Source organism: Trachemys scripta, chromosome 3, assembly GCF_013100865.1.
Source record: "Trachemys scripta elegans isolate TJP31775 chromosome 3, CAS_Tse_1.0, whole genome shotgun sequence".
Taxonomy (NCBI): Eukaryota; Metazoa; Chordata; order Testudines; family Emydidae; genus Trachemys; species Trachemys scripta.
In genome coordinates, this window is record NC_048300.1 from 35,603,411 (window position 1) to 35,619,390 (window position 15,980).

The 15,980-nt window shown below is 42.6% G+C and overlaps 1 protein-coding gene across 1 annotated transcript in view; it reads right to left on the reverse strand.

The window, feature by feature from the left end:
• Positions 1-15,980, reverse strand: part of CAMKMT (calmodulin-lysine N-methyltransferase) — a 360,601-nt gene that overhangs the window by 316,231 nt on the left and 28,390 nt on the right. Inside the window, exon 3 of the mRNA XM_034764427.1 lies at positions 14,510-14,574. Coding sequence (XP_034620318.1) covers positions 14,510-14,574 — 65 coding nt within the window. The remainder of the gene's footprint in view (positions 1-14,509; positions 14,575-15,980) is intronic.

The following is a 15,980-nucleotide window of genomic DNA, read 5'->3' on the forward strand; positions in this document are numbered from 1 at the left end:
TGCTTCCCTAAAATAGCCTTTCTGAATATTTATCACAAAAGAAATTCCTATGAATATAAACCATAAACCTAGCCCGCAGCAGTCCATCAATCTACAGCACCAATGTCTCTCACTATTCTAATGCTTTCTGCAGCTGCAGTCTCTCTCTCACCATGCTCACCTACCAGATATTGCTCCAGTATCTCTTACCACACCTCACCCCAGCCTTCAGCCCTTTCTGGTCCTCCAGCAGGGATCTCTCTCTGTCGCTCTCAGCCTTCAGACCTCTCTGTCTCAGGAAGGTCAGTAGGCATCTCCTTCTGCGGGCTTCCTTGCAATTCCTCACTCTTCCCAGGGAGGGCCAGCAGAGCTTTCTGTTATCTCCACGTTTCCCTTAAGCAACTTTGCTGCTCCTTCTGTCTCTCCTCTCTAGGGTGACCAGACATCCCGATATTATCGGGACAGTCCCAATTTTAGGGGACTTGTCCCACGTCCCGACCTTAAATCGGTCAGGACGCACTTTGTCCTGATATCGGGGGACTGTCTGGTCAAGGACACAAGCCGACACCCCTCACCTCTTCTTCCTGGGCCCTGGGGGAGCGCAGCTGAACTCCCGGCGCCCGCCCGCCGACAGGAGCCTGCAGAGTGCTGCAGCCCCACTTCCCAGGCACGCACAGAGGCGGTGAGGAAGTCTCCACTGCGTGCTGCAGGGGCAAGGCTGGTAGGCGCTGGCAGCGAGCCCCCCCACCCGCCTCTGCCCCTGCCCCCTGATCCCCTCGACCCGACCCGCGCGACCTTAGGAGCCAGGGGGACGAGACCTGCCTGCTGGATGCTTCCTGGTAGCCGCTATAGATAAGGCTAGCACTGCTGGGACTCACCTGGCCACCTGGCAAGTCTCTCTAGCTGGGAGGTTGGCGGGGGGCTCTGCATGCTGCCCATCTCCCTCCTTGAGGGGGGAGGTGGAGACGGAGTGGAGGCAAGCTGGTGCAGGGGAGGGGGGGGACGGGGCGTGGAGCTGCTGGTGGGTTCTCAGTCCCCACCAATTTTTCCTGTGCTCCGGCAGGTTTTTTTGTTTTTTTGTTTTGCTCCGCCGCCGGCTTGTTTGGTTTTTTTTGCTCCGCTCCCACCCCCACCCCCACGTCCCGATATTTGACCTCTGACATCTGGTCACCCTACTCCTCTCCCCTGTGCTCAGGCAGCTCCAAGGGCGGCAGGTTTGTATAATTTTTGGTGGTGCCCAGAACGAGTCCATGTCCCACCCCCACACACACACCTGCCTTGTAAGCCAATATATATATTTTTTAAATAATGTAAAAATGGACTGGAAACAGTAAGCATTTAACGATGGGGGGGATGAGGGGTTTGGGGGTGTGGGAGGGGCTCTGGGCTAGGGTAGAGGGTTGGGGTGCGGGCTGTGGGGTGGGGCTTGGAATGAGGGGTTCTCAGTGCAGGAGGGGGCTCAGGGTGGGGCAGAGGGTTGGGCTGCGGGGGAGTGAGGGCTCTGGCTGGGGGTGCGGACTTTGGGGTGGGGCGGGGCTGGAGATGAGGAGTTTGGGGTACAGGCAGGCTGCTCCAGGGCTGGGGCCAGAGAGGAGGACTTCACAGTCCTCCAGCCTGTCCCCCCCCCCCCCCCACGGCAGCACACTCACCCGGCACCATCACTGCATGTGCTCCTAGGGGCCGGCCCCCACTCAGGTTCAGGAAGCCCCCTCAACTCCCCTGTAGCGGGTGCTGGGGGAGCGGGAGCTGCCATCACATGTGGCCTCCTCCCCTGCTGCAGCCTGCTGCCCTTCACCGTAGCCTCACGGGGGATGGGGCTGCCCCTTGCCCAGCGTGGGGCAGAAGTGGTGGCTGCGGGCGGCGGGGGGATGCGGATCACACTGTCAGACACTCACCTAAGTCCCGGCAGCTGCTCAGGTAAGGTCCAGACTCCATCTCCCAGAAGCCCCTTCGGCATTGCCTCCTGGTGCGTGCGGGGGAGAGGAGGGCTGCCAGTCATGTGTGTGCCTCCTTCCCTCCTCCCCCGGCAGGTGCAGCAGCCGCCTCAACCAGCCGGCGGCGCTGCTCCACTGGCGGCAAGGGAGCACAGAGCAGAGTTGCAGGGCAGCTGCCCGCTTGAGGCAGGGACGCTCCAGGGCCTGGGGGAGGCATGCAGGGCCAGCAGGCAGGGGCCAGGGGACACTCCGGGGGAGGCGCGCAGGGCCAGTAGGCAGAACCGGGGGAGAGACCCGGCTCCGAACACTGGTGGAGCTGGGCTCCCAGGCCCTGAATATTCCTGGAACCCGGGCACCACGAGCCCATACAACTTGCCGCCCCTGGCTCTCACTTATCCCTTTCCTATTTTCATTCAGGGACTTCTCAGGCAGCTCTCACCTGCCCTTTTTCTGAGCCTCAAGCAGCTCTGACTCACCTCTAGGGCCCCTCTCTCACCACCAGGGACCAGCAGCCTGCTTTTATGACAAACTGAACGGTATGAAGTGGAAGTGTGCTTACTAGTCACAGGTGCACAGATCTCTTCCCCCTTAAAGGGCCAGTGTCACCCTGTGATAACTCGATTATTAAATTTTGTTTCCCCATTTAGGTACTTACACTATGATAAAGTCACCTCTTACCCTTCTCTTTGATAAGCCAAACAGAGTGAGCTGCTTGAGTCTTTCACTATAAGACATGTTTTCCAACTCTTTATGCACTCTCTTGGCTCTTCTCTAATCCTAAGTGGGTGGTGATTGTAAGAATATCACAGATTATTCCTTCCACTACCATCAAAACTGACCTCTGAAGCCGACAAGACAGGGGAAGGAGCAGAGCTCAGGGGTCTTCTGAGCCCACAAAGGGGAAACCAAGTTCAAGGATCCCAAGAGACCTCAGCAAGGAATCTGAGATGCACTAAGCAGGAGCCAAGCACAAAGATGACCAGCAGAGCATGCATGATCACATTTTGAAGTTCTAGGTGATTTACTATCTGGTCTTCTGGGGGTAGATCTTGGTTTGTGGGAGGAGCCTCAGAGTACCACTGCTACTTTTCTTTTCCAATATAACTCCTGCAAGCTATATGCTGGAAAACATTTAGAACAGTCTACAGGGACTTAAAGTAACTTCTGGGACTATCTCTGAATGTCTGTTGGGTTTGGATGGCTTTGATTAGAATCTGATAGAAGATTTGCAAAAAGCACCATATCTCAGGGCAGGTCTACACTACAGCTGGGATCAACAATCTGAGATCGATCCACCAGCAGTCGATTTAGCGGGTGTAGTAAAGACCCACCAAATCGACTGCAGATCGCTCTCCAGTCGACCCCTGTACTCTATCCCCGATGAGAAGAGTAAGGTAAGTCGACGAGAGATTTTCTCCCCTCGACCCCCCGCGGTGTAGACCCCGCAGTAACTCGACCTAAGGTACACTGACTCCAGCTACATTATTCACATAGCTGGAGTTGTGTAGTATAGGTCGACTTACTGCAGTAGTGTAAACATAGCCTCAGAAAAATCAAGGAGTCCAACAATGTTAGTATGAATTGTATTATACAGTCTTAATTATTATTTGAATTTGGTGAGAAGAGGACTTTTTGAACTATGCGGTTAGGGGTCATGGTTCGTCATAAGCCTGTAAATGAGAAGAACAACAGGCCTTATAGAATAGGGAACAGAAAGATTGCTGGAAGGCAAGTGTTATGTCCCCTATTCGGTAAATAGGGAAGTATCGACTTGTAGATCATATGCAGCACCAGGAAGGAGGAGGACTAGATTTTATTCTCACTTCTAACACAAATCTTCCTCTGCAGTCTTAGCCTGATTTCTGTGTCTCCATCTGTAAGATAGAGATAGTTTTCCTAACTTAATGCATCTTAATTCTTTAACATTTTAAAGAACTTTGAGATCCTTGGGTAGTAAACATTACAGAAGTGCAAAATATTAAGTGGAACAGTGGACTAAAAGAGGTAAAAATGTGACCTATTTGATACAATTTTGAAGTCTCATAGACAAATTCTATGTCCTCAGACCCTATCTATACTATGGATACCTTTTCCTTCCTGGGGCTGCTACGGAGTGTTTTCACTACTGTGGCTCCCCCTATAGAGTGTGACAGGGTCAGGCCAGACCGATACAAGAAAGTGTAGGAAGAAAGGTATTAGCCTCAGGATAAGCAGCTTCCTCTTCCTCTGGTAACTGAGCAGGGGTTACTCCAAGTTAATTAGGACACCTGAAGCCAATTAAAAACCTGCCAGAATGGGTTAGAAGCATTCCCTCCAGCCAGGGAGGGTGATAGGCATTGTGAGAGTGAAGCCGTGCTGTTGGAGAGCTGACAGGTGTGGAAGCTGACAAGGACCAGGGGAGACCTCCACAGGTATAGAGATTGGGGAGAAATCCTACATTAAACAGGAGCTAGGGACCCTTCCATGTCAAAAGACTGAAGAAAAGGACCCCGCCAGAGGGGAGAGACTGAGCCATGCATTTGGTGTGGTGCTGCCACGCCCAGAAGGGCTATCAGAGACTAGGGGCTCTCCGTCCCCCGGCAGGAGGGTCAGGAGGAACCCCGCCCAAGCAAAATGGAGACAATAAGCCAAGGGGCGTGGGGAAGTAACCCAGGAAAGCTAACAGCTGTCCTGGGAACTGGCAGAGTGAGGCTGCTACTTGTAGGGTCCCTTGGTTGGGGAATGCCCCGCCCTTTTTTCCTCTCACTGGATGTCCACCAAGGAGGCCAGAAGCCCCAGTGAAGCAGTGAGGGCCTAGCAGGCCCAGAAACGGGAAGACCACTTGAAGACAGAATTTCCCCACCCACTATAAACAGAGTGTGGGGGGAATTCTGAGACGAGACGCTATCCTGACCATCCACTAGAAGGAAACGCAGGACCCACCAAGACGGAGAAGAAGCCCTGTTACAAGAGACGTAGTAAAACAGAATTTTTAGGTGCCTATATTTTAAAATACATTTTTAGGAAGTTACACATTGTACTTGGAAGTTGGTAATTTGTAACTTTCCAAGGGGCAACTTCAGGAAGTACACAGTAGATCATTGCTCTCACTCACACATCTTGAATTTTTTCACTTAAAAACTTGGAAGTTGTACCCATTTCTCTCTCAAAGGGGTATGCATAAGAACATAACATAAGAACATACGAATGGCCATAATGGGTCAGACCAAAGGTCCATCCAGCCCAGTATCCTGTCTGCCGACAGTGGCCAATACCAGGTGCACCGGAGGGAGTGAACGTAACAGGTAATGATCAAGTGATCTCTCTCTCCTGCCATCCATCTCCACCCTCTGACATACAGAAGATAGGGACGCCATTCCTTACCCATCCTGGCTAATAGCCATTAATGGACTTAACCTCCATGAATTTATCTAGTTCTCTTTTAAACCCTGTTATAGTCCTAGCCTTCACAGCCTCCTCGGTAGTTCCTCTGGTTGACTGTGTGCTGTGTGAAGAAGAACTTCCTTTTATTTGTTTTAAACCTGCTACCCATTAATTTCATTTAGTGGCCCCTAGATCTTATATTATGGGAACAAGTAAATAACTTTTCCTTATTCACTTTCTCCACACCACTCATGATTTTATATATCTCTATCATATCCCCCATGCAGTTCTGACATGACCAAGAATCATTCTAAATATCAATTATGTGGGACGAGACTGGGAAGAAGCTAAATGGCAATTTTAGGGGGGACATCTAGTGATGAATGGTGGGAGGCAGGGAGCATCAAGAGGGGAATACTTCTTCCATCACAGAAAACAAAGAATGTCCCCAAAAATAGAGGAGGAGGAGGAGTTTTTGCATCAGCATTTGCAGAATGGGTCTCACTCCCTTGTGGCAGCTAACTGAATGACACATTACATGAAATGCAGGAGCAGCATGCACCTCTCCTGCCAATAAAGGATGTCATCCTACCCTTTTCCCTAGATAGCTTGATGGCATCTCCTTCCAGGCGTGATGAATCAGTAGCTGCCACAAGCTTTCCATAGCGGAGCTCAGATATCTTTGAGCTACCCAGTGAGACCTCTGAAGAAACTAGTAGGCCTCTGAAGAGAAACTTACATTCCACTGCTGGGAAGAAAAAAAAATAGCCTCTACTTCCAGTTATCTGAGGGGAAAAGGAGAGTATAAGAAAATGTGATTCTTTTCTGTAATTTAGCAATCGTGTTTTCTTTCACAACAGCACATTTCTAAAAATATGAAAAGATTGGAGCGGGGAAGTTATGTTAAAAGTAATTGATTTAGAATGAAAAATAATAATTTACAAAATGAATATGATTTGAAAAAATATTGTTTGAAAAAAATTATGGAAAACAGAAAAGAGAAAATACATACACCAAATTATTTCTCAAAATTTAGCACAAAAGGGTGTTTGACTTAACTAGAAAAAGCAGATACTGTTTTGTAATTAATATTTTTCAAGATGTTATTGTACATAAGTAGGCAGAAAAGAAAGAAAAGTTAACATACCTCATGCTTATTTTCCAAAACTCAAATAAATACTTCATTTTGGAAGGAGAGGGAATCAAATTTGTAAAAACTATATCCATGTTCTAAAAGATGACATTGATGTTTTTGAATTTCTAGCATCTCAATCAAAATTCACTAGAGTAAAAACAATTCAATAGATAATGAGAGTCTTCGCTATTGTTTATGATGAATAGAATGTAAAAATGAGTTCAGTAACAAGAAAAATATCTACTCATCATGCTTTCGGAAATCTATGTTGAAGTTTCAATCTATGACATTTTTGACAAACAACCAAAATAGATTTTAAAAAAATATGTATCAAGAAAATACATTGGTCTTTGGACTCTACAAATAAACATGTAATTTTACCGTGGGCGGAATTTATGTTAGGTTAACTATTCCCCGACCTTCATTTATCTGAGTGTATTACTATATCCAACTGTACAACAGTTTTGGAACTGAGAGTTTTGTATTTGCATACTCATGTAATGAGTATGTTACAAGATGTTATTGTACAAAACAATAACTAGAAAAAGCAGATAAGTCCAACACCTTTTTAACTAAACTTTGAGAAATAATTTGGTATGTATTATTATTTTCCCTTTTTCACAGAGAAGCAAGTCAACAAGGAAATCTCTCCATATCAATTCCTGCATATTACCAAATCAGCTTAATTGTCCTCTGCACCCTAACAGAGACTATAAGTGACTAATGCTCAAAAAAAAGAAATAATATAATAAAAATGGCAATTTATCATGCAAACTACTATTGAAAATCAGAAAGTAACCCATCATTGTTAGAATCCACTAATAGGTATGCCTCAGACAGAATTCTTATGGAGCGGCAAAGAAGACAATATGATATTGTTTGACTCTAGTAAGTCATATTCTATAAGTGAAGTTTTACAGTATAATTAAAACAGAATTAGAGTCACTAGAACTAAAAAAAAAATCTACAACTTATCTATTAAATGTTGAAAGTTTAAGTCTTCACAGTAACTGTATCTGCTTACTGCAACAGCTACTTTAGAGTATATGCCAGGTAGTTCTGTAACTGCAGCACCCTCTGCTGCTTTTTCAGTTCCAGAACATGTAATTTTACACTCAAATGGAATCACACAAATTGTCAATTAACTAGAAAACAAAAACTTGAACTTAAGTGATTTCAAATCAAAGGAATGGTCGCACAATTAAATAATCTTATGTAAAGTTTACAAGAAAAAAATGTATTTTTCTAAGCAAACTCATTCCTGTGGTAGATGTGCATCTTCACATCAGGACAACACTCCAGAGTATGCTGTTGGAGTAAAAAGCATATGGTGGCATCAAGTGGATATTACTTGAAAACTCCACAATGCTTAACAATTTTGTTTCACAGCTTCCCACACAAGACAATTTGTTTAGGCTTGCAGCAAGTAATGTGGGAGATTTATAATCTTTTGATAATTTTATCTTTTAGTCATTTCACTTGATTAGGTTTACTTTTAATGAATAAATAAATAATCTAAGGATGTCTATTGTATGATATAATCATGTAACAATTGTGGGCCCAGATTGCCTGCTTCTATTGGAGGAGGCGAAAGAGAGGAAACACTCAAAAGAATCTCCTTGCAGACTTTTCCCCCCAATTACTCTACTGATATGGGGGACTGTCTCTTTATGGAATGAGCAAGGTGTCTGCCCTTCAGAGCCTGCTGATACCACCCCATGATATCAGCACAGCTGCACTGGACCACTCTGCTAGGGCGTCACCTGTTGGCCACAGCTCACAGAACCTCCTTTAAAAAAGCATCCTATGATAAAGTTGTTAAAGCCTGGGGCTGTATCACCTTCTTAGCAGACACAACCCTGTTGTCCATGGAGAATGAACTAATCATTCCTCAACCCCACACTACTCCTACACATTCTTTAAAAATAAGAAATAAATAAATAAATATAAAATAATAATAAATAATACTGATTTCCAGTTGTGATTTTTCCACCTTCTAGCAGTCATCTTTTAATGAAAAATACATCCTTTGAAATGTTTTTTTAGAAAGAGACAGAAACCAGGCAGAAGGGTTCAGTCTGAGCAAGACGTTAAAGCAGCAGTTTCCAAATTTAATGCCAGAAGCCTCATGTACATAGCTTACTGTAGCTACTTCTACTGGCTCTATGGAAGAATTATTCAAGGTTCTTTTTTCATATACTCTTACCTGTATCAGGTAATACTTTTGGAAGCAATCACATGTACTCTTTAACACCAGGTTATGCATATTTTATGTAGTGCTGCCAGCTAGTGGCTCACCTTAGAATGAGTTAATGTCTACTGGGAATTGTAACAACAGGTAATATGTACTTCCATCTGCTCTACCATTCTACTCTTGGTGATGTACAGTGATGTCACTGGACTATTTAAAGAATTATGGGCAAAAAGAGTAAAGTACAGTGAAACAGGTACTAAACCACCACACAAAAGACTAACAAGAAATGGTCTTTTAAAGAAGACTGTGTTAATAAAGATAACTGGGAATCTTACTGGAAAAAGCTAAGAAATAAGATATTAAATCATACTTATTTGATACCAAAATGATGTTATGGTTTAGAGAACATTTGATGTGCAAATATATAAAATTATTTTATTTTTATAAAACACTTTAAATATCAATATTTAATAAAAGCATATGTTTAATGTATAAAAACCTCTTTTGTAGCCAAAACACTGGTCCTATATATAGCAGAGATATATGGTAGACGAAACAAAAATGCAAACATTTTATATTTTTATCTAATAATCAGGCAAAAACCCTACAGCAATGTACAGATCTACACAAAGAGCAGAGTCTCCTGTGAGCAACCTATATGTATATAGTGTGTCCCTAATGAGTACTAAAGTCCATACGTGGGAGACCTGTTGAGCTGGAAAGGGTATTACTGTATAGGGGACCATTGCTGTATCTGTCTGTAACACACTGCTGGAGATAGCTGGAGTTGTGAGCCACAGTGTTACCTCTCTGCCTTAGCAAGAGTGAGCTTTACTAGAAATTAGACTGAGTCAGCTCCCTGTCACACCAGTCTGTCTTCCTCACTGGCAAATTTCTCAAGGCTCTCCCAGCCCAATCACCACCTAGCAGGTAACCATCAGTGAACGTCAGCCCCGAGAGCTTCTCAGAGATGTTTGTCTGCATTGCAAAGCCCCTACCACTCTGCATTCACAGCAGATATTAAGTTTGCTGCTCTTTTTAAAAAAGTCAGTCCATTGCAGCTTATTAACTTAACTGGGGTAAACACACCCTTCCCTTCAAACACAACACTCAATTGTTTTATAGTAAAAATAAAACAGGTTTATCATCAAAAACATAGGTTAAGTGATACCAAGTAAAAGGAATAAAGATAGAAATGGGTACAAGCAAATAAAAACGAAAACACGCATCTAAAAGACTTAATCTAGCTTGATATAGTCTTTGTTCAAGATTGTTTCTCTCACCTTCACTCTCCTTTTCAGCTTTTACTGACCAGCCTGCTCAGGATCCATCACAAAGATCAAATTGTTTGGTTCCTTTGTATCTAAGGGGAAGGATAAAGATGGAGTCTCTCTCTTTTCCTCATATCCCCAAAGGGATTGTTTTTATTTTAGAAGGCAGGAAGGCCTCCTGGGGATCCAGCCTCCTGTGTCTCTGTGGGGTGCAGGAGCCATGTTAATTTTCCGTTTCTCGAGTTCAGGATCATAATATGCCTGCTGGTTTAGCTCAATGGCTTTGTTTACTGCTAATATGTAAATTGAGGTAAACCCACATTCCTTTGTCTAGGACAGACCTGTTTATCACATTTACCTAGGCTTGCCTGTCTGGAATTAAACATGTTCTAATACAGTGGTTCTCAAACTTTTTTTTTCACGGACCACTTGAAAATTGCTGAGGGTCTCGGCGGACCATTTAATGAGCTTTCTAAATGTTTTCTGTGCCGTTAGTTAACTACTGTAAAGTGCTTTGGATAAAAGCATTATATAAAAAAAAAGTAATAATAATAATAAACTTTTTTTGTTCTACAAATAAAAGCACACAACTCATATTTTAATATCAGTAGTCTTAACTTTCTAATGTGATAGCTGTGCCTTCTCTCCCCCGCCGCGGCAGCCTCCCGAGCTGGGGCTGGGAAGGAGGCCTGTCTCTCCCAGGCAGCTGCAGCCCTGGAGCTGGGGAAAGGCACCTCATTCTCTGGCCACTGCAGCCCTGCATGTCCCAAATTCCTCCCACCCCCTCTTCTCACCCCACTGCCCCTCCTATCTGCCTCCTATTCCCCCCGAGGCCACCACCTCACCTTACATGTGTGTCTTCTCCAGGATCCAGGCACCTAATTAGTGGAGCCACGCCTGCACGGCTCTACTAATTAGGTGGGTGGCCCTTCATTCTCTCGTGTGCAGCCACCCAAGTGCGCACCTTAAAGGGAACTATCCATGGACCACCTGAATGGAGTTCGTGGCCCACCGGTGGCCCACAGTCCACAATTTGAGAACCTCTGTTCTAACAACATCACACAGAGAGAATCCATAATTTCACATATAACATTTACACATACATTTTACAATTATATTAATAACCAGTGTGTTACTAGTTTTTAAATGATACCGCACAAAGCATATTTTGAACAAATATCATTGCAGTAATGTGTGGAGTATGAATACGAATAGGGCCATCCCTAGGGGGGTGCGGGGTCTGGGATGGAAGTGACGAATCCGTCACTTCCGGGACCGACTATGCTAGGCAGGGGAGGCTGTGCCTCCCCAAAAAGCCAGGCTTGGCCCCGCCCACCTACCCCCCAGGCCCTGATTTGGCAGTGCTGCTGGGCTCCAGGGGGTTGGGGCCACTCTGTCTGCCTTCCCAGGGCCGGGGAGGCCGCAACAGCAGCACTGCACGCTCTCCCTCCCAGTGCTCCGGGACCGGGAAGGCTGCAGCGGTGGCGTCACGTGCTCTCCCTCCCGGCGCTCCAGGACCGCGGAGGTCGCGGCACCACGCGCTCTCAGGTGGAAGGTGTGGGGTTAGGGGTAGCCTCCCCCAGCCAGTGGTTCACACGTCGCCCATATGCTCCAGCCCGCAGGGCTCCCCAAAGCGCGGGGCCCAGAGCGGTCACCCTGATTTGCCGTACACTAGAGACGGTTCTGCAGGATGCCTAGGGACACACTGTCGCTGACCAGCTGCATTACAGTTAGTTGCTTAACGGAAGTAATTTAACATTTTAAAATGCTAGGGGATACCTTAGGACTGTCACTTAGGAAAGACTGTGGAGTTCTTTAAAAACAGACACTGGTTTATATAGAAAAGGTCAAACATAATACTAGAAAAATCCAAGTAGGAGACATCTAGAAAATAATGAATAATCTAACCTCAGAATGTTTAGGCAAATGCTCTAATATCACTATTTCCTTAATCATAATTTAGAAACTGCTGCACAAAAGTCACAGGTATTAATTTTATTGTAAAATTATGTTAAAGAAGATAAATGCAGGAGGACTAACTGCCCACAGAATAAGGATATTTTAAAAGGGTAAATGGGATGAACTAAGTAATTAAAGGCCTTTCAGCCTGACATTGATCTTAGGCAAAATAATGGAACAGCTGTTACAGGATTAATAAAGAATTAGAGGAGGATAATATAAGCAATGCCAACCAAGATTGATTTTTTTAAATGAAATTACAAGTTTGGTTGATAATAGTAACACTATTTAATATTTTTATCAGTGATCTGTAAGATAACATAAAATTGCCACTGATAAAGTTTACAGATTACACAGAGAATAATGCAGAGGTCAAGTCACTGATACAGAGTGATCTAGAATGCTCTGGTAAGCTAGGTGCAAGCAAACAACAGGTGTTTCAATACAGCCAAATGTGAAGTCACACATCCAGGAACACAGAATGCAGGCCATACATACAAAATGGAGGAATTTATTCTTGGAAGCAGTGACTCTGAAAAAGATTTATCAGACATGGTGGATAATCAGCTAAACGTGAGCTCCCAGTGTGAATTTGTGGCCAAAAAGGCTAATGAGAGCCTTGGATGTATAAACAGTAGGCGTAGAGAGGTTATAATACCTCTGTATTTGGCACTGGTGCATCTGCTACTGGAATACTGTGTCCAGTTCTGGCATCCACAATTCAAGAAGGATGTCGATAAATTGGAAAGGGTTCAGAGTAAAGCCACAAGAATGATTAAAGGATTAGAAAACATGCCTTATAAGTGTAAGACTCGAGGAAATCTATTTAGCTTATGAAAGAGAAGTTTATAGCTTGGCTTGATCACAGTCTACAAGTATCCACACGGGGAACAAAAATTTGATAACAGAAGTCTCTCTTCTCTAGCAGACAAAGGTATAAAAAGATCCAAAAGCTGTACGTTAAAACTAGTCAAATTCAGACTAGAAATAAGGCACAAATTTTTAACAGTGACGGTAACTGACCATTTGAACAACTTACTTAGGGCTGTGGTGGACTCTCCATCACTGGAAACTTTTAAAATCAAGACTTGGTGTTTTTCTAAAAGATATTCTCTAGTTCAAACAGGAAGTAATTCAGGAAGTCCTATGGCCTGTGATATAGAGCAGGTCAGACTAGGTATTCATAATGGTCCCTGCTGGCCATATAATCTATGAATCTATGATAACTTAATCTTTTTAAAAATTTGATCTGTCATTTAAACAAGAATTTTCAGTATCACTAAATGTTTTTTCCCCAAAATCCCAAGGCGTGCTCATAAATCCACATATTCTCCCAATCCTTTCACTTGGCTTAATTATCCAGCTACTGGTGACTCAAATTGTCCCTGACATCAGCCTTTATCACAAAATTTGGATTTTCTCCTTTGGCCTTGATATTATTCCTTTGACTACTTGTAAATCCTTTAGATCTCATTTCTCTTCTGAAATCTGTGAACTGCTTCACCTACCTGGCAGTACTTCAAAAACACATTTTCTAAGTATTTTTTGGTCTGTGCAGAAAAAGTCTGCAGTGTTAAAAAAATAAGGCTACCAAGTCAAGAATGGATGGCACAGAATGTTAGTCTCAAACAGCTATCCATACTTTGAATTTTCATCCATACATGTATTTTCCTTTGAAGTCAAAAAGGTTACTTTAATAAATTGATATTTTTCTGCTCCTGAATTGTCAGTGTTCACTGAAATATAACTTTAGGTTAAGGAGAAACAGACAGAAATTTTGAGGTGACACAGGCATATTTGAGAAGAATAGTCTCATGTCATAGTTTGGAGGAGGAGAGGAAAAAAAGAACTTGTCTCTTGACTTTGTGATCCTTAAAGACCCCCAACTTTATTCTTTAAGCCTTCCAATTGAAAAAAGCAACAAAAAATACAAACCTGGAATAGAGTATGAGATACTGAAGGATCAAGCACATAGTACATGCAGACTATCTCTTCAAGAGATAGCCCGCAACTCTCTTCCTTCCCCACCTGCCATTTTTGTTTCTAACATATTACAGATCTTCTCAATATCATTGTTTTAAAAGTCATCAATAAGTAGAATATTGTATTCATTTATTTAAGATTTGCAAATCAGTCCTCAGACAAAAATCTACAGTCTGTTTTGACAGCATTAATGCCAGCCATTTGTTACTGCACCACAGTCAGAGTAGGCTAACATAAGGGTCTTGAAAATCTACTCTATTTCTTCCTTCTCTGATACTACAAAGTATCTCCTCAAAGAAATGGAGGACAAATAGTTTTACATCTTGAAATACAAATGCTGCAAGTTACCTTCTTTTATGGCTAACTAGTGGGCAAGAGGTTTTCATTCTTTCTAAAGTGTTGGCTGTGTACTTAGCCCCAAAATAAAATGTATAGCCAAGAGGGAAAAACAAAAATCAGAAGTTTGCATTGATCAGACCTAGACCTGCCTATTTTTACAATTTTAATATGTAAAATGGCATAAAAATACATTTATCAACCATAAGGTTTTATATGCCACCATCACCATAATATCAGTGTTTCCCAGGTAAGACAAGTTGGCATAGAACAGTCATATTGTAATGCATAATATTAACAAAATCAGGCTTCAACCTATACAACACTGTACTTATAGAATAAATTAATAACTTACAGACATTCCCTGTGTTGTCAAAACTTGTAAGAACATCTTCGATATTTAAAAGTCCATTGTTACATCTAGAAGACAACAGATATTTTCATTTTATCAACAAGTAAAAATATTCTTCAGTCCTCTCTTAAGACAGTGAATTTGCCATACATGTTGATATCTCACAAACCTTTTCACTACACCTTTCATTACTAGTCCATGAACACATATTATTTTAGCCACTAGGGGGAAGCTAATGAGAAGTGTTCTGAAAATAAAGTGTTCGAATTAAAATCTGGGAGATTGTTTTAAAAGGTTATATTCTCAACATTGCAGTATTCTTAAAAAAACAAGCAAATTATGCTTAATTAGATTCCATACAGTATAAGTATTATGAGAAAAACAAACCCAATTCTTAAACAAGGTTTTTAATGATGTTTAATATTTATATATACTCTTAACTTAATGCATTTACTCATTTGTGTTATTAAAACAAAGAAAATGGGGCCCAACTGACTAATGAGTTGTTTTGTTTTTACACTGGTTTAACTTGATTAAAATAAATGAAGTTACACCAGCATAAAACAGGAGTAACATTAAATTTTACCGATCAAGATAAGAATGTCAGATACTTAAATTATAGAATACAGTTTAATAAATCATTAAGAGATATAAAAAGAACCTGCATATAAATTCAGTAATAAATGGTGCCTACAATGTTTATTGTATTAATTTAAATGCTACAGCTTTCAATCTAGATTCACAAAAAAATTGCCAGAATTTGTTTAGAATAACTTGATTGCCTCCAAGATTAATTTAAATTACTGTACCCATCTACCAGTACAGAGTATCTGCAGAGATACAACCAGGGATCTTCAGCTCCAAAAATACAGACCCTTGTTGCTTGCATTGAAAAAGTACCTCCGTTAGCTGGCAGCAGCAGTAGGCTTTTATTCTCTGCGGACCAGTCACTAGGGCCAGGTGACATGCTGATTAAGTGTTTCAATACAATACACCTTTTTCAAAACATGGGAAAGTAGAAGCACACCCTTTTAACTATTACAAATTGGTGTCACATGCATAATAAGCAGAAACAAGTTTTTAAAGATGTCCATATCTCTTACCATCAAAGGAACAGAAACCGTGAGTCACAATTTCAAATACTATATACTGAGTGTGGAAAACTGAAACTAAAGGTGGTTAGAACAAAATATCTGCATAAAATGATTTTGGAATTAGAGCAGCCCCCAGTCTCTTTCTTGGTTCCCACATGCACTATCTTTTTCACCTGCTGAAGTTGATATCCTGGCTCTGCTCTTCTGATTGAACCCCATCCTTATTTCCCTGGGCAGTTTCAATCCATCTCTCTCTCTCTCTCTCTCTCTCTCTCTCTCTCTCTCTCTCACACACACACACACTTTTCCTTGTATGCTTTCCCATCTTCATTTCCTAAAAGTACATTTTTTAGGTTTGCGAGTTGGGTGCAGTCAGCAGA